This window comes from Ipomoea nil, unplaced genomic scaffold (genome assembly GCF_001879475.1).
Source record: "Ipomoea nil cultivar Tokyo-kokei standard unplaced genomic scaffold, Asagao_1.1 scaffold1558, whole genome shotgun sequence".
NCBI classification, from domain to species: domain Eukaryota; kingdom Viridiplantae; phylum Streptophyta; class Magnoliopsida; order Solanales; family Convolvulaceae; genus Ipomoea; species Ipomoea nil.
In genome coordinates this window covers 469,193-493,590 of record NW_017617986.1, presented here as the reverse complement: position 1 = coordinate 493,590, position 24,398 = coordinate 469,193, and the positions used below count along the sequence as shown (strand labels likewise).

At 36.2% G+C, this 24,398-nt stretch overlaps 3 protein-coding genes across 5 annotated transcripts; 1 reads left to right on the top strand and 2 right to left on the bottom strand.

Moving 5' to 3' along the window:
• Positions 1-2,395: 2,395 nt before the first annotated feature.
• Positions 2,396-7,267, bottom strand: LOC109189589 (mitochondrial fission protein ELM1-like). Of its 2 annotated transcripts, XM_019340199.1 has the most exons (11): positions 7,003-7,267; positions 6,024-6,186; positions 5,799-5,856; positions 5,396-5,492; positions 5,003-5,152; positions 4,742-4,868; positions 3,842-3,954; positions 3,700-3,763; positions 3,511-3,604; positions 3,312-3,420; positions 2,396-2,767 (listed from the first exon to the last, which is right to left on the bottom strand). In XM_019340199.1, exons 1-11 carry the CDS (start codon positions 7,111-7,113, stop codon positions 2,621-2,623), a joined length of 1,233 nt encoding a protein of 410 aa, XP_019195744.1. In that variant the 5' UTR covers positions 7,114-7,267; the 3' UTR covers positions 2,396-2,620. The 2 variants fall into 2 exon arrangements, with proteins under 2 accessions (XP_019195744.1, XP_019195745.1); XM_019340200.1 differs by lacking the exon at positions 2,396-2,767 and having other exon boundaries at positions 3,318-3,416.
• Positions 7,268-7,271: 4 nt separating this feature from the next.
• LOC109189590 (peptidyl-prolyl cis-trans isomerase CYP18-2) lies at positions 7,272-10,325 on the top strand. The gene is made up of 6 exons (XM_019340201.1): positions 7,272-7,412; positions 7,495-7,590; positions 7,719-7,780; positions 9,100-9,233; positions 9,587-9,671; positions 9,961-10,325. Exons 1-6 carry the CDS (start codon positions 7,341-7,343, stop codon positions 10,004-10,006), a joined length of 495 nt encoding a protein of 164 aa, XP_019195746.1. The 5' UTR covers positions 7,272-7,340; the 3' UTR covers positions 10,007-10,325.
• A 2,961-nt stretch (positions 10,326-13,286) lies between these two features.
• On the bottom strand, positions 13,287-23,122 carry LOC109189588 (probable UDP-N-acetylglucosamine--peptide N-acetylglucosaminyltransferase SPINDLY). 2 transcript variants are annotated; one of them, XM_019340197.1, is made up of 18 exons: positions 22,939-23,122; positions 21,731-22,164; positions 20,920-21,081; positions 20,663-20,838; positions 20,494-20,569; positions 20,026-20,154; positions 19,257-19,376; positions 19,111-19,179; positions 18,952-19,033; positions 18,146-18,240; positions 17,407-17,471; positions 16,641-16,839; positions 16,326-16,520; positions 15,681-15,775; positions 15,450-15,585; positions 15,135-15,352; positions 14,901-15,028; positions 13,287-14,301 (listed from the first exon to the last, which is right to left on the bottom strand). In XM_019340197.1, the coding sequence occupies exons 2-18, from the start codon at positions 22,139-22,141 to the stop codon at positions 13,868-13,870; spliced, it is 2,790 nt and encodes a 929-aa protein (XP_019195742.1). In that variant the 5' UTR covers positions 22,142-22,164; positions 22,939-23,122; the 3' UTR covers positions 13,287-13,867. The 2 variants fall into 2 exon arrangements, with proteins under 2 accessions (XP_019195742.1, XP_019195741.1); XM_019340196.1 differs by having other exon boundaries at positions 13,712-14,301; positions 21,731-22,203.
• Between the last annotated feature and the right edge of the window lie 1,276 nt (positions 23,123-24,398).

The window sequence follows — 24,398 nt, the reverse complement described above, 5'->3', positions numbered from 1 at the left end:
TTTTATAAGGGTATTTATGTCTTTTAAAACATATTTCATTTCTATTCCTTAAATCAACCAAACACTGTAATATAATTCCTAAAGTCTATTCCTTCCGCGAACCAAACAATAGAATACAATTCCTATTCTATTCATTGCCTATTCCATTCCTTATGGAATAGCATTCCTATTACCTCAAAATTCATTCTGTGAACCAAACGTGCTGTTAAAGCATTACAAGCACGGCGTCTCTTTTGAATAACTGATGTCCTCTGCTTTTCTGCCCTAAAAAGGAATTGCGATCTGCTCAATTTGAAATCTTTTTCGCCAATGTCAATATTCCGACAGTCTAACATATAAGAAATCATAATCACAAAACTGCATACTTTTGCATGCTTTGGTCCTTGAACATTCCGAATGATTTCGACCATCCTATTAAAAATATGCAAGGCCCAATTTGCTCTTTTTTTCTCAGAATCACTTCCATGGCTCTTACTTTCTTATAAGTTAATCCGTCCACATTTCCCGTTCTCCCTTCAATGCAAAAGAGTCACTATCTCAAATAAGCCCTGCATGTCTAACATCAAAATTTTTATCTTTGCTTGTATGTTGTATGGATAACCTGGTCAAGCTATTTTCGACCACAGCCAATTACCATCTACCGGATGACTATCTAAATCCGCGTATCCTTTACACGGTAAATCGATCTGACACAAGTCTGCCGGTGTCACAGTCACCATATTCTCATTCACAACCGCTTTAATCTTATCTCCAATTGTGCTTGCCGTTTCATAAATCTGTGTCACCGCTAATTGTGAAAACCCGTATAATGATTTTCTCAGATAAACATAAAGGCTTGAAACCTGCCGACACTCGATCACTTCCTTAGCAATTTCCAGTTTCTCTGCTTGATTCTCGTATGCATGCGATGAAGTCCACTAACTTACCAGGAAGTACTTTAAAATTTAGAATTCCCATTACTTTGATAAACGCACTATGCACTAGCTGAACGAAGGAGATAAATATTATTCGTCTCGTTTGTTTGTTTATTTTTTTTTTTCCGCTTCCGAAAGCTGACAGTTTAGAATAACCAATGAAATGATCAAAAAGTCTTTTTAAGGGAAACAATCACTTCTTTGCATTTCAATGTGACTATTGATAAACGTGCATTAAATGCACTCCATATCGCAACACTGTCAACAATGGAGTCTTAAAAAAAAAACCTTTGTCAACTTTTTTAAACGTTGTGTTTCTTTGTATCCGTATTCTAAAATAAATTTTTTTTTTTTTAAAAAGACCTCTTTAATTTTTGTTGATTCACTTTTCTTATAATTTTTTTATTACATGTCTCGTCGACAATGAAAAAAAAAAAAAAAAAAAAAAAACAAAAAAAAAAAAAAACAAAACAAAACAAAACAAAATACATAAGCGAAACATTTTTAATCGAAACGTAATTTTGTCAATGCTTTGCATTCGTTTGGCACCAATTTTTTGTCCTCGCTATTTTGTCATTAATATCAATTAAACTATTCAAATATTTAGACGCTATTCTACTCCCAAAAATATGCCCTCAGGCCTCACCTCTCTCATCTGTGTTTTAATTTAAGAGATTATTATGCAATTGTTGTAATCAATTCACATTTTAACAGCTAACAAACAAAATGCCTACCTTTTCATGTACACATGTAGTTTTTTCTTTTCATTTCCGTACCATGACAAAATATATCACATGTGTTTCTAAATCATATTGTCCAAAATTTAATCTAAAATCTACAACCTACTAATATTTTTTTTAGTTGAACAAGGCCCGTTTAACTGTTTATACGTAAAAATTAAATCTATTCGACTAACTAAAAATAAGACTACATATATTTGTTTTTTTTTTTTTTTTTTTCTCATTTTATTGTACATTGAATCTCATGAAATATTTCTTGTCTATTAGACGACTGTCTTCCGCAAATACATACCGAATCTAACTCAAATTTCATGAATAATTGTATGTTAACTTTTCTTATTTAAAATATTCATAAATGTTTCGTTACCTATATTCCTAAATTACTCAAACCTTTAAACGAATAGCTGTTTCCACCATTTGTTTCATTCGATCTTTATTGGGCATTGCAGAATGTGCAATGCACGTGCCCCGGCTAGTTGTACTCTTAAAGAGTGACATTAACTTTCAAGATTTTTTTTTTTCATTTTTTTTTTAATTATCTTCTATTTTCATGTTAAGAATTAAAACGGAAAAGCTAAGCAAGGTTTATATCATTCATCTCTCTTAATTCCGTACCCTAAAACTGAAAATAAAAGTTAGGTACATTGAGCTAACTGTATAAACTCCAATACTTATAACCTCATTCATTTTATTATACATGCATTAATGAACTCTAAACCTATGCACTAAGCCACTAACCCATTAAGGAACAACTTTTGAAAATGATATCTATTGAGGTTGAGTTAATTTCACTTGTAGTGATTTGAAAATGAACTCTAAACCTATGGCATTTACACATTTAATCCTTCAACCTTACTAATTTTGATAATAAAGATAGCAGCCTAGCAGCTGGTACCCAAAATGACAATATTCTTAGTCTATTTGGTCAAAATCAAGTGGAATTCATCCTCAACTGTTGTGTTCAATTCATTTATGAGAGATGGACTGTTCATCCACAGTTGAGGCAGCTATATATGGTTGCAATCTCCATCCCCGGTCTGCAAGCGCATTTATCACCGCGCAGGCCGCCTCCTTGGTGTCATTCAACGGAGAATATCTCCACCCTTCAGATATCTAGGCAGTAAACACACGAAGTTAGTGGGAGAATTGAAGTAAAGACCTTGTAATCCAATCGTATAAGTCTAACTGCCTCGGTATAAGAAGTTTCATATCCAATCCTTCCTTATTTCGCTCAAATGTACCAAGAAAAGTCAGTGAATCAACAAACCACTAGCTATTAGTTCCAGCAAGCAAAGTAGGTCCACCCTTCTCAGAATGGCAAATTATACCATGGATCAGGGTCTATCTTGCATTATGGACCCTGATCCAAAATAACCTTCAAATTATGTGTCTGCAATTGACATATTCTGTAATTGTTAACATATTGATATTATGTACCTACAATTAATAGTTTGTGTCTGTAGTTACCATTTTAGGTATCTTCAATTTATTTACAGACACATAAATGGTTAACTACAGGTACAAAATAAATCAACTATAGTTTTGGACTAGGGTCCACAATGCAAGATGGACCCTGGTCCATTGTGTAACAATTGTCTCAAAACCTTCACAATTAGTTAGCAGCAAAAAACATATCTAAGACCAGAAAGTAACTCACATTTTCTTTTCCCGTGAATGGTTGTACCATGCTTCGGTTGCTTAGTGATTTGTGGAAGTCCGTAAACTTCCATGTACATCGCTCAGCTCCAATTACGTAAACAGGCTTCCTACACACCTTAAGCTATTTAGATGGAGAAACAAATGAAAAGAACAGAGAGAACGGGACGCGAATGATAATTGGCACATTAGAGACATACCCAGTGCTGCAAGCCTCACTCAACATACTAATTGAGTCAGCTGTGATGACAAAAGCATCTGCCCAAGCTAAATGTCCCATATGTGGATTTGGACCTAAAAAGCATTTAACACAAGGCTTTGCATTCCCTTATTTTTAATGTTGATTGTTGACTAAAGGGGATGATGGGAAGTAATGGAATTAATGGTACCTTCCCCATTCCAAATGTAAACCTTGGAATGATGTCCTAGTTTGCCAACTACAAGGTCTGATACCTATTAGTGACAACATTAACAGCAATCAGCGCCTGGAAATTTGAGAAATGAAAACATGACAGCTGGCAAGCCGCCTACCATCTTTGGAGTTCTGCGCGAAAATGAAATTCTGACACTTCCACAGGTTGGGAGAACATTTTGCAGTGATGATGTTAGCTCATTTGCCAGGTCTTCACCATATTTACAATGACCTGTATAACAACAACTCATTAGCAGTAAATCGAGCCCCACCTTTGATTTCAAAATATTATATACTCCATGTAGATACATATATGTACACACAAACACTCTCAATATATATTCGATATGCAGATTGTTAAGAGTCCCACATTGAAAATATAAGGGCTGGACTAGCTAATTGATTGGATTCAATCTTTTAGTGTGGGTTTGGCCCAGGTACATTATAGCCTGACCTTGGACTAATATTAGATAATAACATGGTATCAGAGCATGTCCGGTCCATCACTTGAGGGGGAGTGTTAAGAGAGAACATGGGTTAGACTAGTTAATGGATTGGATTTAATCTTTTAGTGTGGTTTGACCCATGTGTATTATAGCTCAGTTGAGTGACCTTGGCCCAATATTAGATTATAACACGGATCAAGATTAAAATTTCTTAATTAATTAGTCCCAAGATACATGACCACACCCATACTGATGAAAAAGACCAAGCCAAGAACTTAATATGGTAATTAAAATTCAAATCTATTTGGTTTCACCTAGTGTAACTGCATTATAACAGATAAATAGCAAAATTTGTCCATTTAAGACGAATAGATTAGTAACGATATGAATTCAAACTCATTTGTTCCGCCGGTCAGAACTCAGAAGAACTGAGAATTTCAGGCATTAATCGCACCAGTATCTATTGTTATGAATCAACACAAAAATTGTAACTAGAAAGCAATCCACTAGTTTCACACTTCGGTAACAGTACCTAGTCAGGGTAAGATAACGAGATTTGAAAGCACAACCTACCAGTAGGGCCTCCAATATTCACCACAAGCAAAGGTTTTGGCAGTAATCCCATTTCGTCATGCCATACAGAAGCAGCACTTTGCAGTGAAATAGAATCAATCTGATGAAGGGCTCCCAAAGTGAGGACCTGGAATTTTTTATTATTATTAATGTCAATCGCGGTATTAAATACACAACTCCAAGAAATTTGCAAGCAAAGATTTCAGTCGTGCAGCTATTCTATTGGAAAAAAAAAAAAAAAAACATAAGGAAGAAACATACCACATGCCTTTCAGGAGGGCTTTGAGGTGTTATCCACCTCCGTATAATTGAAGGAATCTGCTTTTGTCCCTCGGGTGTGTGTGGATAATAATCATGACGAGGGGTAATGACTAAATCAAACCTATCCAAACGTGACCTGGGGTGTTGTATCTGGAAGCAAAATCGAAAATAAATAAATAAAATCTCACTTCCTGAAGACATGTTCTCATAGTTTGATGAAGACAGAGATCTTTAGAATAATTTCATGAAGGCAGTTTCATTCTTAAATGCTTAGCATAAAAGTTACTTGGAGTGTACAGATTTACAGATTGATTGTACAGATTTATTTTGCACTTTATTTAGTTCAGCAATAATATAATGTATCAAATAGCACACCACCGTGTCTCATCAAACCTGGACAAGAAAAACATTTTCTGGTGCTAACCGTTTTATAGAACTTCCAGTGGATATAGTATCTCTGCCTGATGCAACCACCAATATAGGGCCCTCCCTAAAGGTGTTAGAAAATGAAAACCAAGGAATTAGAGATGATAGAAGCATAAAAAGATTTAGAGGAAGTATGGTCCCAAGGATGCTATAAAGCTCTATTTAGTAAAATCTTAATAGTGAAAAATTCTCTAATAATAGATGTACTAATAAGAAGTTTTAACAAGCTATTTTTTGAACCATGCAGGAAGATATGCATGCTGGTTGAGTACTTGGCCACTACACCGTAACACAGGTCCAACCTTCCAAGAATCTGAATGAAATAACGTTTTTAATATTAAAAAAAAAAAAAATGAGGATGGACACATACTTCTCAAATGTTTCACGAGCCACTCTTGCAATATGCTCAGGATCAGCTTCTGGAATAACTGAAACATTTAAGTTCAAATGTTTAATGTACCATTTAACCTACAAGCTTCCCATCCCCTTCATTCAACCCCATAAACAACGAAATCCTGGAAGATACCAAGTAGATACATTTGCAAAGTAGCAAATCAAGAAGCAAATACCATAGGTCAATTCATTATAAGCTAACCTGTTTGCTTAGCAGGAAGACTGGTCACCTTCTTCACCATATTACCATTTTGTAGCTGCAAATCCCCATAAATCCACTTCATGGCGTGTTCTAACTTTTTGTGGAGGAAAACTGGCAACCAACGAAGCCTCTCATTAATTCCTCCCCTCGGCCTAGTGACTCTCTGCACAAGACATATATGTAAAGAGGTGTAACATCAAAACCAACTAATGGTCTGTTTGGAAAGTAGGGAAATGACTTCTGGAAAATGAGTCATTTTCCGGAAAACATTTTCCTTTCCCGTGTTTGGTTGCATTACAGAAAACTATCTTGGTATGTTTGGTTCATTTTCAAGAAAATTAACATAATTATTTTTAATTTTAAATATTTAAAATATACAAATGATGGTGGTGGTGGTGTTGGTGGTGGCGGGTGATTGGCTGCTCCTGTTGCAAACGGAAAATGACTTCTCAAAAAAAAAGGGGAAGTCATTTTTTCAGAAAATCCCCTCTATTTTCCATTGACCACACCCTTATTTTTCATTGACTCCCATTTTCCTAAAGCCAAACACTCGAAACCGTAAAATGATCATTTTTCCAGAAATCATTTTCTGGATTTCGCACCCTAAACCTTTTTCATGCTCATGTTTATCTCAATTACGAAAACTCAGTCTAAGTTAGCAACTGAAAACAACCACACAAGGTATCAATTATTAAAAGTCTAGACCTTTTTAACACTTTGTAATGATCCAACTTTCTTAATCACCAGTATAAGCATATGTGTATTGTATGAATCAACAAAGATATAAGCATATATACTGTTACAGTCTCAGTATAAGCATGAAGAGTTCTTCTTCTTGTTTAGGAGTTTGTGTTCTTTACTCGAAAAAGGATAACCCGATATAGCAATTGTATCTATCATATACTCAACTCAGTTGAAATGCAAACTAAGACTAACGAATTAAGGAAACAAAAGTTGAAATGCACGAAGAAGCTCATACGTAGATAGTATGCCGATGGGAGAGGCCGAGAGCTCGAACTAAGCCGATGCACTGGTTCTCTGCGCCGGCGACGCCGTTTCCGATCACCACCGCTCTGCTGACGGTTCGCATGGAGCTATCTTCTGCAATTCAAATGACGGAACCGAGTTGTTAATGGGGGGTTTTAGAAGGGTTTTGTAAAGTGGGCGGGTTTTGCCGTACCCATTTGACCGGATAGTCCGGCCCATTTAAAACCCATCCCTGATTTCCCCTCTTTAGACTCGACAGAATAGAATACGCGACTGAACCTCTCTCTCTCTCTCTCTCTCTCTCTCTGTGAAACGCCTGCCTCCGGGGAGATGTGGCCGAGCACAGAAGGAGGGCCGCCGGAGGTCACACTGGAGACCTCAATGGGCTCTTTTACAGTTGAGGTACTTCTCTTCTTCTTCTTAACTAAGAGAAATTTGAAATTTGTGAGAATATTAATGAAATAAATGGAAAAAATATATATAGATGTACTACAAGCATGCACCGAGAACCTGCCGGAACTTCATTGAGCTTTCTCGCCGGGGTTATTATGACAACGTTAAGTTCCATAGAATCATCAAGGTGCTTCCTTTCTCTCCCTGAACGATGCTTTTAATGGAATTGAATGTATATATATATATAATGTTATATTCGGATTACTTGAGTGTTTAATTCATGCTTGTGTGGCTATGTCTTGTGTTATGGAGTAGGATTTCATTGTGCAAGGTGGCGACCCAACTGGTACTGGAAGAGGAGGAGAATCCATTTATGGGTACTTTTCCTTTGGTTCTTTCATTTTATAGTTTCTTCATCTTGAACTATGGAGGAATTGTCTAATGTATGTGTTTCTGGTCACTAGAAATTTCATATTTTTAAAACACATTTAAAGTTTCTCCAGTCTCAAGTTTTGGATCAATTTAAGGGGGAATTTCTTTTATATCTTCTTCCCCCAAAAAGTTGAATCCACAACCCCAAGGGTTCCCGAAAAAAGCATATGAGAGGATGTAAACCACTATAACTCAATGGCTTAGCAGATAGGGCCAAGTGCCGGTGTGTACAAGGGATATGCCCACTTTGGGCATAATCCCCACACTGCCACTGCCGAGTTTCGATATTTGGTCTCTTCTCCCTAATACTACCTACTTGTACTTAACCAGTGAGCTAATCCCATGCGTGCAATTTTTTTTATATCTGCCCATTGCTATGCTATGCTTACAAATAATAGTAATTAAAGAATTTTTCATGCTTATGGGCCATCTCTTCCAAATGACCAACTGTAAAATGTTTCTCCATGCGTGCATTGGTTCTTTATAAGACTTGTTGAGCTCATGTATTACTTCAAGTAATTTACTTTATTGGTTAATTAGTTAATTTGGTGCTTGGTAGTTCAATAGTTATACCAGGTGGTATGGATATAATGAAGCTAGGAACTCCAATTTGCTTGATTTGAATGGAAACTAGGTGGGTTAAGGTAAACCTGGCTTTTCAAAGAGGTGGAAGAACCTACAATTTTAGAAAAGATTAAGCTGTATCTGACTTTAATCATATAAAATATGAAGGTGAATTGCCTATTTATTCTTCTTTTTAGCTCCATGTGATAGAAGCAGGTCTTAAGAACATGTTAAATGTGAAAATTAGACAAAAAAAAGGGCAAGGGAAGTTGGTCACTTAGTCTTATACTGAGAAGCATGTTGGGATGCCACCTTGTTGGGCGATGCCTATAGGCTATGGAAGCTAAAGTTCATAGTCCATGACTGGAGCCAGGTCTCAATACCATTGTTATGTAATGGGAATTTTATTCCCTATTGCTCTTATCAATTGGTGACTTGGCTATTAAGGAAGCTTTAGATCCCACAACCTTTAGGCGTTATCCAAAGAGAGAGCTAGAAAATACCATAGTTGCTACTTAGAACTCAACATTTTCTAATGTACACTAAGGTTTCAGATAATTTGTATCAATCGTGTGTCTATGGTTCAATCTTCATTCTTAACCACTGACAGACAATTTGCCAATTTAATAGTTACAAGGAGAGGAATGCTTTTGCTATCAGATACTCTACTTGTTGACCAACTCTTCAATTAACCTTGCAGGCCAAAATTTGAGGACGAGATTACCCCACAATTAAAACATACTGGAGCAGGTATTATGTCTATGGCCAATGCTGGACCTAACTCAAATGGGAGCCAGTTCTTTATTACCTTGGCACCTGCACAATCACTGGATGGTAAGTACAAATATTAAGATAGTTTACCTTAACTCTGATAAAAATAGTTTAAAATACATTGTTGAATACTCTCATTTGACTCCCATATAATTGGTGCTAATGATTGTAGTCTGCCAATCTATTTCACAAATGTGCCGAGCTGTCTGTTTAAGCCAGTTTCTTTAATCCTTTAAATACATAGCAACATATTTTCGAGATTTGCATCAATGAAATGTCAGGACAAAAGTATTTAGATACCACCTGTAGTCAATCTTTGAGTAGGTTTAGGGTGGCAATTTAATGCTCATTGTTTGTACTCACGTTTGACGAAGTTGCAATTTGAGCTGATGGAGAGTTACATACTATTATATTAGGTAAGCATACCATATTTGGAAGAGTATGTCGAGGAATGGAAATCATCAAGAGACTTGGCAGTGTTCAAACTGATAACACTGATAGGTAAATCACTTTGACTGCATCTCAAAAAATTTGTTGAGACCACAGTGAGCACCCACTGCTCGACTGAAAGCTCTTACCTTGGCACCACGAAATGGTTTCGATCAGTGCTGCAAAAACCGCGCCTAGGCGCTAGGCGGTCGGCCTCCTAGGCGCTCTAGGCACCCTAGGCGGTCCCCAGGCGCCTAGCGATTTTTTCAACATTGGTTTCGATCGACTGTTTTAGTTTGATCACATAGAATTGGTTTTGATTCATTTATCTCTGCGATGGCTTCTTTCTATCTCAATGCAGACCCATCCATGATGTGAAGATACTAAGGGCAACTGTCAAAGATTGATTGATATTTGTTTAGTAGCAGAAGCACCCTAGTTTTTTGACAGCAGCTATGGAGATGATGCTATAGTCAGCTGTACCTTGTACTTGAGAGTTGGAGAAACTCCATTGATACTGAGATAGACTTCATTTCTAAGCATATTTTAAAGCATTTAAACTTTCTCCAGGCTGGCTTCATTTAGCTTGTATTCCTGCCAATTGTTATTATCTGTATGAATGGTAAGTGAAGTCTTCCTATTTGTGCTGTTAACCTATACAGTTTCCATGCCTGGAATGCTCTTTATTTAAATATTTACTCCATATTAAAATCATTTTCTGGTCTAGTCTAGTCTATATGGTGACCATAATTGTTCATGTGTGTGTATAGCCTATAGGGTTAGAAAGGGAAAAATGTTAACATTTTGAGAAAATATTTAAAGTGCACCCAGTGATAAGTAATGTGCAACATCTCGAGTGCACTTTAACATATTATCAAATATATTTTGAAATTGTGCGCAATGTACTTCAAAATTTGAAAATGTCAAAATTTTATTTTTCCCCAAGTCAACATGACTCTTTATGTTTGCTAACTATCCAAAGTGAATTGTTAAGACTAAGTTGACACAGTATTGATTGGTGTCGTAGCCATAATATATAACCATGTCCGATGATGCAAACACTATGTTACAATATATAGACAAGATCAAATGAAAACAGAGGTCTCAGACCAACATGTTTATCAATGATTGATGGTTTTAATATTAGAAAAAAAAAAATTGACAAAAGTGTCAAATAAGCTCATCTATTAATTAATTGTTTTTCCAGATTACTATCCGGTTGACCATACCACCTCTGGAAATAAATTTATGGCATGTTTGGTTCATGGAATAGGTCAGGAATGGAATAACATTCATTGGAATAGACTTATTCCATTGTTTGGTTCGCCACTTTGTCAAGGAAATACTATTCCTAGGAATGTCGTATTCCCTTTGCAAGGGGAATAGTCATTCCTAGGGGGGCCTTGGTATTAGCTATTCTCATACTTATGGAAATAGCTTTTACATTACAAATACCAAAAATAGCCTTACATACATGGTTATATATATATATATATATATATATATATATATATATATATATATATATATATATATATATATATATATATATATATATATATATATATATATATATATATATATATATATATATATATACACACACACGCACACACACATTTATATATATATATATTTTATTTTACTCATAATTAAATTTATTTTCTATTTCACCACCACCGCCGCTGCCACCATCGTCACCGCCGCCGCCACCACCACATATTTTTATAAGGGTATTTATGTCTTTTAAAACATATTTCATTTATATTCTTTAAACCAACCAAACACTGTAATATAATTCCTAAAGTCTAATCCTTCCGTTAACCAAACAATAGAATACAATAACTATTCTATTCCTTGCCTATTCCATTCCTTATAGAATAACATTCCGTGAACCAAACGCTGTTATAGAATAACATTCCTATTACCCCAAAATTCATTCCGTGAACCAAACGTGCTGTTAATGACATGGCAGTCCCTTCATCCCACTATCCCAGTCAACCTCCACCACCACCTGCTTTCATCCCAGTCAACCTCCACCACCGCTTTCATCATCAACACAACCACCAGAATCACTCTGTGTTCACTTTACCGGGGTCGCTCGAATTGGGTTATTGGGCGATCAGAAGTAGCAGAGACGTCGTGCGATCGGACTCCGATTGCGTCGCTCAAAGCTTTGCCGACGATCGTGCCTTTGCATGGACAACCAGAGCTCGGCGATGCCATTCCGCAACCTTCTCAAAGCTTCGTCACTCATCAGTGAGGTGATCGCAATCTTCAATCTCAGGATCGGCGACCTCTTGCGGAGTCTCACATCGCGATCCAAAATTCGTCTTTTGCGACTTCTCCGACGATCGGGCCCAAAATGCATAGATTTTCGTATAAATAATATTCTTCGACGATCGGGCCCAAAATACAACATATATTTTGCTTGCAAAAGATTTTCTCGGTCAATTAGCAGCCGCCAGGGCTGGCAGCGAGAGGGGTCTGACGAGGCCTTCAATCGTTGATTAATCTCGATCCAAGACAGAATCGGCCGCACTCAAGGCAGATTTTTCGCGAGCGACAATCAATTTTTGGAAATCAAGAGAGCGAGATAAGAACATCGAGGATTATTAAAGGCGAATATGAGATGACGGGGAGAAAATTGGAAGGAATGCCGTTTGTGTCAATCAAAGGTGAGGAATGGAGTAATCTGGTACTCAAAGAAGAAAAACTCACCTTGATTGGGCGTTTTCAGCAGGAGAGACCGTCGTCAATGGAGTCTTCACCTGCTCCACCGACGTCGGTGGCTGAAATGTCGTCGTCAATCGGTGGATGTTGGTTCGTATTTGGGAAAATATTGGGAGTTTAGCTTAGGGAGATTTTGGTAATATCCAACTATTATGAAGTAACACATTAAAATAATTTATCATGCCACATCAACTTAACCGGCCGCCAAGTCGTCACAATCGGAGGAAAACCTAGAAAAATAAAAATAAAATAAAATAAAAAACTAATTCAACAATTTTAAGAAATTAAAGTGCCTGATTGCACTATATTTTAGATCGTAGAGGGAATTGAACTCTTCGCAGTAGTAGATGGGCCTATTTAACACTTCCACCTTCTATTTCTTGTGGATGTGTCCACATTTTTTTCAGAGGAAAGTGTTACCCTCTATGTATTTGTCATGGTTGCAATAGGCGCTCGGCGCTAGTCAGGCGATAGAGTAGCGCCTAGACGGCCTAGGCGGGCCTAAGCAGCCTAGGCAGCTAACTTTAAAAAATGAAAAGCAGTGCACGTGTGTAGGTGCATATATGTCATATTATACATACACACACACACACACACACACACACACACACACACACACACACACACACACCCACATATATATATATATATATATATATATATATATATATATATATATATATATAAATGAAAAAAATTAGCAAGGTCCAACTGACCGGATTAACTCGGCTAACTCGACAGAAATTGACGAGTAAACTCGGCGTAATCGGCCGAGTTAGGCGCTAGGCGGGCGCCTAGGCAGCCGGTCTCCTAGGCGGGAGCCTAGGGGGGGAAATCGCCACGGCCTAGGGGCGCCTAGCGCCTAGGCGCCGATTACTCAATGCCTAGGCGGGATTTTTGTAACCCTGCTATTTGTACGTGTGTATAAACTTGCTAATACAACTTTATTTAAAATTACTTGTGAATTCCATCGACAATAATCTCTTCAATAAAATAACTTGCTAATTATTACATTGACAACCTCACTTCCCTTTCGAGTACTCTAAAATGGCAATGGCAGGGGTAGTTTAAAGTTTAAACCAATCAAGCGCAAAAGAAGTAAACTACAGAAACTAGAAAAGGATGACAGGCGTCTTCTTCTCCAAATTTCTAATGCAAATTATGAGAATCAAATTAGAAGGGCATTTTCAATCCCCATAATTCATCTTTTTGTTTTTATACAGAGACCCCATTACATAATCTAGGGGAATGTTAAAATGAATGACTAAGCAGGCCCCCAACACTCATCAATCACTATTAACTCCACAAAACCTCTAATGCACTGCTGCTGCATTTTCATCTTCTAAAGGAACAATTCTCTTGCCACTGCTTTCCCCTTGTGGCGATGCACTATGCAACTCCATAACCAAATCTAGTTATATGTCTAACAGCACCTTAAGCCCCATTAAGTAATTATGATACACAGGCTTTATCTGGACAGATCCTATTACTGGAAATTCCTGTGAATGGACAAGATGGTCAGTAATCACTATTTGTCACGAATCGACATCTGATTTAAATGAACTCTTATTTTCCTCTGTCGATAAGCGATTTAATGTAGAAGATGAGAGACTGAATCCATTGGCCTTAATTGATCCCAGAAGGCCACCTTTGGAATCAGCAGTGCTTCTGTTGTCTGGAAGATCAACAGTTCCTTCAGAAACAGTCTTCTTCTCCTGCTGCTGCTGCTGCTGCTGTAACATTTCCAAACGCTTCAATGATGGCACATCTCCCTTACAGTACCGACGCCAAATACTCCTGTATATTTCCTCAAGATTTAGGCCAAATTTTGGCCCATCACACAGAGGAGATTTCAACATAAGATCCCGAAGACTCAGTCTCAACTTTGAGAGAGCAGTAAGATCTGATGCCAACTGCAGTGCCAACTGAACATATTCATCTTCATTCTTGGCAACCAAGTTTTCCAATCCTGTAATAATAGTACATCGATACAGCCTTCATCAAATAGGAATTAACTCCAACAAAGAAACACAATCAAGGTGATCAACTTCCAACAAAGATATACAAAATGCACATCCAAGGTGTAATGAAATGAAAGATTTATGTTGCTTTTTAACTATAATGTTCGGCCTTTTACCTTCAACCATCACATGGTATCCAGTACACCAAGTCTAGAGTGTTAGGAGGGAAAGGATATGGTGAGAGAATACCAAAGAGGAAGCTAGGATGCAAAGAAATCAAAGGAAAGAATCTGCTTATTAGAATAGAAAAGAAATAAGGGAGAGAATTCCCAGTATCATTACTCAAGATTCATCCGGTTGACAATAATATAATTTAGCAGAAGGGCTGAAGGATATCATCATTTTAGACCAGACTAAGCTGCTGATAGATCTAATAGCCATATATAAACAGGGTCCCTAGCATGCCAAGCAATTTACTATTCACTTCAGGATATTTAGATCATAATTCTAAATCTTTTAGTCTACTCAACAGTGCTAACAATTCTGAAAATGTCGAAGCATGACATACTACCAAAAAGATTATACTAAAATTCTGAAAATCACTTACCAACTGCCTTGAGGATACTCACACCAACATTATGAGCATGTACAGAACCTCCCATAGTGACACAAGGAACTCCCATGAATAGAGATTCACATGTAGTAGTTGTTCCCGCATAGGGGAAAGTATCCAAGCTGCATAAATATAACAATAATCACTTGTGTCCCCTCATGGTTTTTACCCATTCGCAAGTGGAATGGAAAAGATACCCAACATTTTTATAACAAGAAAAGAAATTACCTAATGTCCATAAGAGAGTATGCTTGCATATGATCATGGTTAAGAAGAATTAGAGGTAGCAGATCAACACGCTGTGGTTCCAGGCCCAACTGCTCCATTGTTGAAAGAAATCCCTGTCTTACACTATCGCAACAAAAAGGTTTACACTTTACAATCAACCGTGAATTAGGAACTGCACATAGGATCCTTGCCCATACTTGCAACACTTTTGGTGTTATCTGTCATTAGAAGAATGATTTAAGAGCAAACAAATGGCATCAGATCCTGCTATATGCATCATTTGTAACATACGACTACCTAAACCCATAATATTACCTTTGCCAGATTGTTAAAGCTACCAAAAGTTACAAAGCCATTGGACAGGGCAGGAGTTGAAGATACAGGACCCACTTCAGGGGAAGGTGTATAACAAAGAAAGCACTCTGGCAAACGAACCAACTCCTCAATATGTCTGTAATTAAAACATGCACAATAACTTAGATGTCTAGATCCACCACTTAAACAAACATCAGAGGAAAACCTTGAGAAGAAATGAATGTCACGTACTTTTGTTTTGTATCAGGAGGGTCGGCAAGTGCATCAGTAATTCTGTAGTCAATGGTAGGCAAGCCTGTAGTATTTGGGTAGCCAATCCAAGTCACCTATAAGAGTGGAAAGTCAACAAAAGCTTCTCCCAACAGGCCACACATAACGTTCTCAGCGAAAGACTAGTGAAGTATGTTACTATGAATTATAACCCTTATAAGAGATACTGGCTGGCTACGTAATAGAATTAGCAATTAAGACAACATGAAGCCAGCAAAATAGTTGTATGTTCCTACTAGCATACATTTTTTTATGGATGTCCAGACAGGAAAATTGATCATGGAAGTATGTAGAGTTGTAGACCTATGCTCTTAGTATTTATTATGCCCATAAATTGTCACATGTTATAATGTAAGTATTAAATCCTTAAAGTTAGGAGTAGTGACAGTGTACAACTGTACATATGCCAAAGTGGTCAAGTATTGACCCTTCTTCTACATGGCACATCAAAATTCATAGCAGTCCCAAGACCCATAAATAAGCATTACTTACAAAGTTGGTATTTGTCAACTATCAGGAAAAATCCATACTGAGATCCTAATAAATCATAAAGTAAAAGCACCATAAATAAAAAAGGTGGCCAGGTTACTTGTACACCAATCTTACCTGAACAGGGGCAGGTCGGCATGCCATCATTCCCAGCTTATTGTTTGCAGTATGACCAGTGAGTTCTACCAAGATGTCAACCTTATCTTCTCTGACCATGCTAGCAACTTTTTTCTCATCAATCCCATAGATATCTCTCCAGACCCCACCCTTTTTCAAAACTCTATCTCTAAATTTGTTGGTTTTTGCATCTGCCTGCAACACCATTGTATAACAGTGAGAAATGAAAGTTATGGTTCTTCAAACCAATCCATGGAACAATTACTAGAAGTATTTAGAGATACAAGGAAATTTACAACTGCAATATGACAGTACCTTAACAACAGCTGAATAGATGACCAATTTATATTTTGCATAGTCATGATAGGTAAGGGGAGCCTCAATGAAATATGACACAGAATGAGTGAAATAATCAGGAGACACATATCCAATAATCAGTGGTCTTTCTGGGTCTTTTGGATTGTCCCATGAAGTATGTTGTGGAAACAATCGCATGAAGCGCCTGCCCCAGTCCCTGCATGTACAGATTCAAGTAAAAAAATGTAAAAACAACACAACTTAAATCAAATATATATGTATACTAGTTCATGTCTACACGTTTGTTTCAAGAACTGTAGTCACAGTCAGATTAGTTTATTTATAAAATTCAAAGTTCTAAATGACTGCCTATATACAAGCCCTGACAAAACATTCCACAAAACTTTTGTAAATTGGAGTTTCAGACTTTTAGGACATTAGGATAAAACACAAAATCTCCTCTTTAAGAAGAGGAGCTTTACTTGATCTGATTCTATGAAATTGATCTATGAAACATATGTTAGATTAACAAAGTTATCACTATGCTGGAGATTTCTGTGATACAGAAACCCTTTTATGTGTGCATTGACAAAAAATGGGGTTGCTCTGGTATAAAGTTGAGCCATAAGATCTCGATTCAAGATAAATTAATGAGGAAGTGGTTATTAACTTAACACCGAAAACTAATAGATTCTTATAAGAGGGGCATACAGCAGGAGATGAGGTTCAGCACCTTCCATATCCAGTACACAGAACAACACATTTCATTAATGGTATTAGGTACCTGTGAGCCTCATATAATTTATCATCAGTTCCTTCATTTATGTAGTTCATTGCAAGCAATCGGTTCTGCAGAGCACAATTTACAACATATTTGAGACAAAATAACATTACTGAAATGACATCGTAAACACGTTAACAATTGTGGAAGTGCCAAAATTTGAGCCTCACTCCAACTGCTAATGAGATCATACATACACATGTACAAGGAGCACTACCTCCCACCCACCCCAAAAAGAAAAAGAAAAAACACACACACATCCCAATCTAAAAAAGAAAACACCAAATTAACAAACTGGTTATAAACTTAAATTGTGTAAGAACTTGGGCAAAGCTCTTATATCCCATGAAAAGCACAACATTCTTGTCTGGGAAATCAAACAAAAACCTTGAATGGAGTAATAAATTCAAGTAAAAACTATTAAGTATCAAGATGAATTTAGTTGTTGAGTTTCCCTCAATATAGAATTATGCCTTTTATCACATACACGGAATAATTAATATTAACGACTACCACTAGATGTAAACAACTGCAAGTCACACTCAAGTAATAAGCTGGTACCCTTGAGCAACATTCAGTATTATCAATTTATCATAGAAATCATGAATTAAACTGTAATCATAACTCACAAGTTTATAGTGTTAGGAGTTGAGGACTCTTAACGGATTCACAAGTGTACTGAACCAGAGTTATCTAATTAGAATCTAGGCACCAGGAATATCATTATGAGAATAAACATTACCTGCCCTGCATTTCGTGAATCAGAATCTATCTTAAGGCACTGTTCATATGCTTCAATGGCAAGAGATATGTTCCCAGCATCTCTGTACAGAACTCCTGTGTGCATAAAAATTTCTGAATTGTAACTTAAAACTACATCTCGCCAAAGGAAGTGTAATTACAAAATAAAATCTCCAAGAATCTCAACTAAGATTGTGTGGCAAGGCAAATAAGCTAGCTTTTAACTTACTAGGTCAAAACACTACTTATAGCTTATTAGAGTTGTCAGTGACCAACTGACCAAGCTTTTGATAAAAATTAAAGCTAGCCTACAAGAAGTTTCCTGGAAGCTTATATAGCTTCTAAAAGCTAGCTATCAATGATAATATTTTTCCAATTTTGCCCATGCTTATCAGCTAATTGCACCAAGCACAGCCTAATTGACATCAAAGATGCTTGCAGGACAATGAAGCTCCAATGAAATTCACAGGATATTAAAAGATGTCTTTCACATCATTTGTGATATCTTGTTAATGAACTTATGCCTCAATGCAACAGTTCTTTCATCTTTTCACAAGCACAAAATCTTTTACAGAGTTGCTAAATCTGATCCAAAAACAAGTTAATAGAGATCAAAGTCTCACCATTTCCAGGAAAAACAAGAAAAGGTTAATGTAGCAAAGTATCAATTTGGAATGTAACTTTGTTCCCATTATGACCAACATCCCAAAGTTCAAATTGGCAGGCCACCCACTAAACCAGCCAAATATATAAATGTTGATAAAAAGCAAGTTGACAGGAAACTCACAGAAAGACAGAAAGAGGTACCTAAGTTGTTATATGCTTCAGCATAGGTAGGGTTTGCAATAATAGCTTTCTGAATCATGCTTTGAGCTGCATCCATTTTACCCTATACAAATCATCAATGCTATCAACTGCTTCCAGAGACATGTATTAATAGCACTAAATAGAAAATAGATATTTTACCTGGACAGTATAGACTACCCCAAGATTATTTAGTGACTGAGAGAAATTTGGTTTGATCGACAAAGCCTTCTGCAAACATTGCAAGAGAAGAATGTCAAAAGATAATATGCAGTGAGTTCCAATAGGTGTATAAGATAGAGAACTGCCTGATAGCATTCCACTGCTTTATCAATGTTGTCCCGATCCTTGTATATCACTCCTAAATTGTTACATGCCTCTGCACACTGAGGATTGAAGTGGAAGGCAAGTTCATAGAACACAATTGCCTGAAAAAAGGATTGCTTAATTTAGTAACATCATTGTGCAGCTAATAGGAAACATATCCTTCTCATCAAATAAGTTGAAACACAAGAATGATAGGGAAATTAAGGAAATAAAAATGTAAAGGGGCAGCCACACAGGTAACTGTTTGTACATAATGGATTAGATTGAAACATTGAAGGGAAACTTGTAGTATTGTACAGTGATTATTACAAATACATACACCACAGACAATGGTCTCAAGCTTTTCCTAACACTTTGGTTCTAACAGAATCTATATTAGCCTATCTAAAGTTCTAAAGCCCACAATCCAATGGTTGAAAACCCAATGCAATGGCTGGCATGAGGAATGCAATGGCTGGCATGAGGTATGCAAGAGCAAATTTGATATCTCACTTTCTTCTCAACTTTTTGACAGTGTGAAACTTGAATTTTTTTTCTGAGTTTTGGCAGTTGACACCATGGTATATTGGTATCAGGACTTAAGAAATATAGTAACAAAGCTGATGTTTGGTGGTACCACATAATGATCATGTAGTTAAATTTCTCATGTGTACATAGATACATATTTACACACACATTTATGGATTTTCTTTCTCTCTTCTTGGGTTTTTTTATTCACCGAGGGAGTCTCAGGACAGAATTTAAAATTACCATGTCAAAATTCAGCATTTCCCCATAAGCAACTCCTAAATTATACATTGCATCTGCATAATGCCAATTGTAGTACAAAGCTTTCTTGTAATAAGCCACACCTTGATCAATGTCCCCCTCAAGTTTAACCTGTGAAAAAGAAATATCAGGAAAGAAACATTTGATGTATTTAAAACTTGCAATTCCTAACAGAATGAGAAAAACTAACATAGATAAATACCAGATTGAAAGCAATTGAAAATCTTTTATTAATTTTTTGAATCTCTGATTATCTAACAAATATACATAAATGAGTTAAAAGATCAAAGGCTAGAGTCAAAACCAGGATGTAAACATTTTTGAAACCCATACTAATGATGTTCTAGCACACAACATAGAGGTTTTTCGATTTTTGAAAAGATTATACCTAAGTGAAATGAAATTAATTACAAAAGCACTTGAATATAAATCAACACATTTCAAGATTACCTTTGTGCCAAAATCAGTCAAGGCAATAGCCATGTTATTCTTTGCAATCTCAAAGTTTGGAGACACAGCCAAACATCTGAATTCACGTAGGAAAGGGAAGCATTTCATTAGATGAAGGAAACATGAATAAAACTGAAAGTAAGATAATGAAACTCAATTAGATGGCTACCTCTCATAACAAGCAATGGCCGATTCCAAATCCCCACGATTTTTGTAGATAACACCCATATTGCAATATGCTTCAGCATACATGGGCCTTTCTAATGCTGCCTTCTCATAGCATCTAAGGGCCAAGTCATATTGCATCATTTCCGAATAGATGACACCAAGGTTATAATAAGCAGGCTGCATGTATCACAATCCATTAAAATCCAATATCTTTGCTAATTCTGCATCAGGACAAAAGTTAGAGAATGATGAATTTACAGCATAGTGTTGATCTATTTCAATTGCTTCGTAGTACTTCTGAATCCCTTCCTGGGTATTACCAGCAAGCTTTAAGCTGGTTCCAAGGTCTGTTAATACAATTGCAAGGCATTCTGCAGCTGCTTTATATGAAGAGTCTGCCCTAAGAGCTTTTTGATAAGACTGCTTTGGTAAAATTTGTTAAATCAGTACAGTAAACATCAAATCAAAAGGAAAAGAAAAGCAGCTAGTAAAACCTCCAATCAACTTTAAAACAAGGACAGAATGAGTTAGCTATCAAACAAGGTAGCAAATATCCAAGAACAATAGTAGATGAACATAGAAAAATAGGGGGGACATGTGAGAATCAAAAAAGGAAAAGATCTCAATAAGCTATTAACCAGCTCCAAAGGTAGGATTTATCAAGAACTAATGATAGCTTTAAACTTCACACACATTCAAGTAAATTCGTAAAGGGCATTTTACTACCTTCCGAAAAAATAGTTGCAAAGCTCAACAAATTAATAATAAATTAATAATTAATAATTAATAATAATTAATAATAATAATAATAATAATAATAATAATAATAATAAGAAACTGCTTAATGAATCTTAGAGCTCATTTTAAAGACCAATGAAGGTTATTGGACAACTTCTTCACTGTGATAGAAAAATCATGGCATTCTCAACTCTCAAATGCTGGGTCATGTTAATGATCATGAAAGAGAAAGGTCAATTTTAATTAGATATTAACTGCTAGAATTTGATTACCAAAATATTATTTTCTGCTGAAAAAAAGTGACTAGAAAATTAGAATGCCACACACATACCTCAGCTGCCTCTACCAGTCGACCCTCATCCTTGTACAAAATTCCACAATGTGTAAGTGCACATGCATTCTGTGGCTCCAATCTGATAGCTTCTGAAAAACATTCAAAAGCAGGCCTTGCCATGTTCTGCATCTGCAGGCAAATACCTTTGCCAATGAGAGCTTCGACATTCCCACTATCCTTCTCCAATACCTTCTCATAGATAGTAAGCGCATCAGAAAACTTGTTTCTTGAGCGGAGAATGTTTCCAAAAGAAACATCATCTTTCCCTTCAACTTTATTCTTCACAGGACTAATGCAACCTGGAGAGCCTCCACTGCCTGATGAAAGTTGGTCTGTTTTCAGAAAATCATTGCTAGTAACTGAGTCAGCTTCTTTCACATTTTCAGCATCATTCTCTGTCCATGCCATTGAACTAAGCTAGCAGAACGGCCCTAAACCAAGTGACATGATCAGCTTCTTCAAATCAAAACCTTAAAGAGAAAGTATTTCCAGAAGAAAAGTCATAAAGCATAGTTATTACATACCAACCTTAGCTAATTACTACAATCCCCATATTGCTGCTAATTTTTAATTCTTGAATTAGTTTCTTAACGAAAAGACTAACCAAATTCTCAATTGTTACTTCAAAAACACATTTTGTATGTTAATTGAAATTCAATGAAAAGACTAATTAAATCCCCAATTATTCAAAAACACAAGAAGACATCTGAATCACTTATATACCCTTGCAATCAAACTCCAGGCACAATCTAATATAATTCTTTGAGTATTGAGATAATAGGTTTCTTATCTCTAAGAATGGATTACATTGCCCTAACAGGAATGATTGCATAATTATACCAAGTGTAGCTAGAGTTTTGCATGCAGTATGTATAGCACCCTTATCCCCGAAGTCTCACCAGAAACTACTCGAAATGCTTGTGATAAGATGATAAACTGAAAATATACATGATTCTCTCTGCTATTCAGCTAATATACAACCCCCCAAATTTCAAATCTCCATACACAATTCCAGCCGACACTGTTTAAAGGCTTGATATGTTGAACAACGAATCAAGAAATCAATTCTAGAAACTGAGGCACTGCAAAATCATCTCACCAATTGAGAAACACAAAAAAGATTATAAGTGAACTCTATGAAACAAAAACAAGAACCGGAAATTTTATGCATATAAGCATATGGGTATGAGTAAAAGATTTGATACCTCCAAATAGAGACAGTTACAGAGCTTCTTCACTATGATCTTCAGTCATCTACAACAACTTGAAGCCAGTAACGTAATTCTTCCCTAGAGTAGGAGACGATGGCGAGAGCAAGAATTACAGTATTAGGGTTTGTCTTCTTTTCTTTTTATTTTTCTTTTTCTCTTTTTTTTTTTTAACAACTATAGTCTCTTGCGAAATGAACAAATGGCAAATACCAACCCGCCCCTCAAAAAATCAAAAATCACCTCCCATAGGTGAACCAAACGAATGGTACTTTTTTTTCTTTAGAAATTCTTCATTGTCAAAAAACACATTCCTTATTACTTTAAGAAAGAATATCTCCATTAGTGAAATTTTTAATTAATTTGAATAATAGAGGGATAAGAGAGAAGATAAATTGAGAATATTATTTTAGGTAAACTTTAAGAAAAAATGAAATATGAGTTAAAGTTGTTGCACACACCAATGACACCCAGCAAGTAAGTGCAAAGAACACACCAGTTGGATGCGTTAGGGTGGTAGCCACTCTTTTCACTTATTTTCTTCTTCTTCTTATTTTTGTTTTTTATTGCCACTCTTTTCGCTTTTTTTTTTTAAATATTTATATTTATTTTCTCAATCCAATAACTCGAAATTGTACATTGTGACCTATTATGTACGAACATTGCTAATATACTTTTTATCACACTCACACAACAAAATCAAAACAAAATCATAGCAAAATAACTGGGAACAAAACCTGGTGTCTCGGTTTCCACTTCGAAAATTAGAGATCTAGTTCCCGAAGTGAAACCAGATGGTTTCCGCTCAGAAACCAGTCGGTCAGACTGGTTTTCAGAAGTTTCCAACTGTGGATTTTCGTCCCCGCAGCCGGAAACCATCTCAGATGGCCGAGATCTGTTAGATCTGCCACTGGAGAAAAAAAAAAAAAAAAAAAAAAAAAAAAAAAAAAAAAAAAAAAAAAAAAAAAGGAGGAAATATACCTTGGTAGTAAGAAGAAAGGCAAGAAGATGAAGAAGAAAGGCTTGGAAAATAGTGGTCTGTTGGTAGAGAAAGGCTTGGAAGATGAAGAAGAATGGTGTGGTCTGTTGGTAGAAAAAGGCTTGGAATATGAAGAAGAATGGTGCGGTCTCTTGGTAGAGAAAAGCTTGGAAAATGACTTCTCAAAAAAAAAAAAAAAAAAAAAAGGGGAAGTCATTTTCCTGAAAAACTTGCCTATTTTTCATTGACCAAAACATTGTTTTCCAGTGACTTTAAATTTTCCTCCTTGCCAAACACTAGAAACCCGAAAAATGATTTCTAGAAATCATTTTTCGAGTTTCCAAACACACCCTAAAAGTGATTGTTTTTTGTATATGCTATGTGCTTTAATGTGTGATATTAGACGCCACTAAACGCGATTAATGATTATTATATAAGCATGTTGTAACCAATTGAACTTTCAAATATGATGTTAATA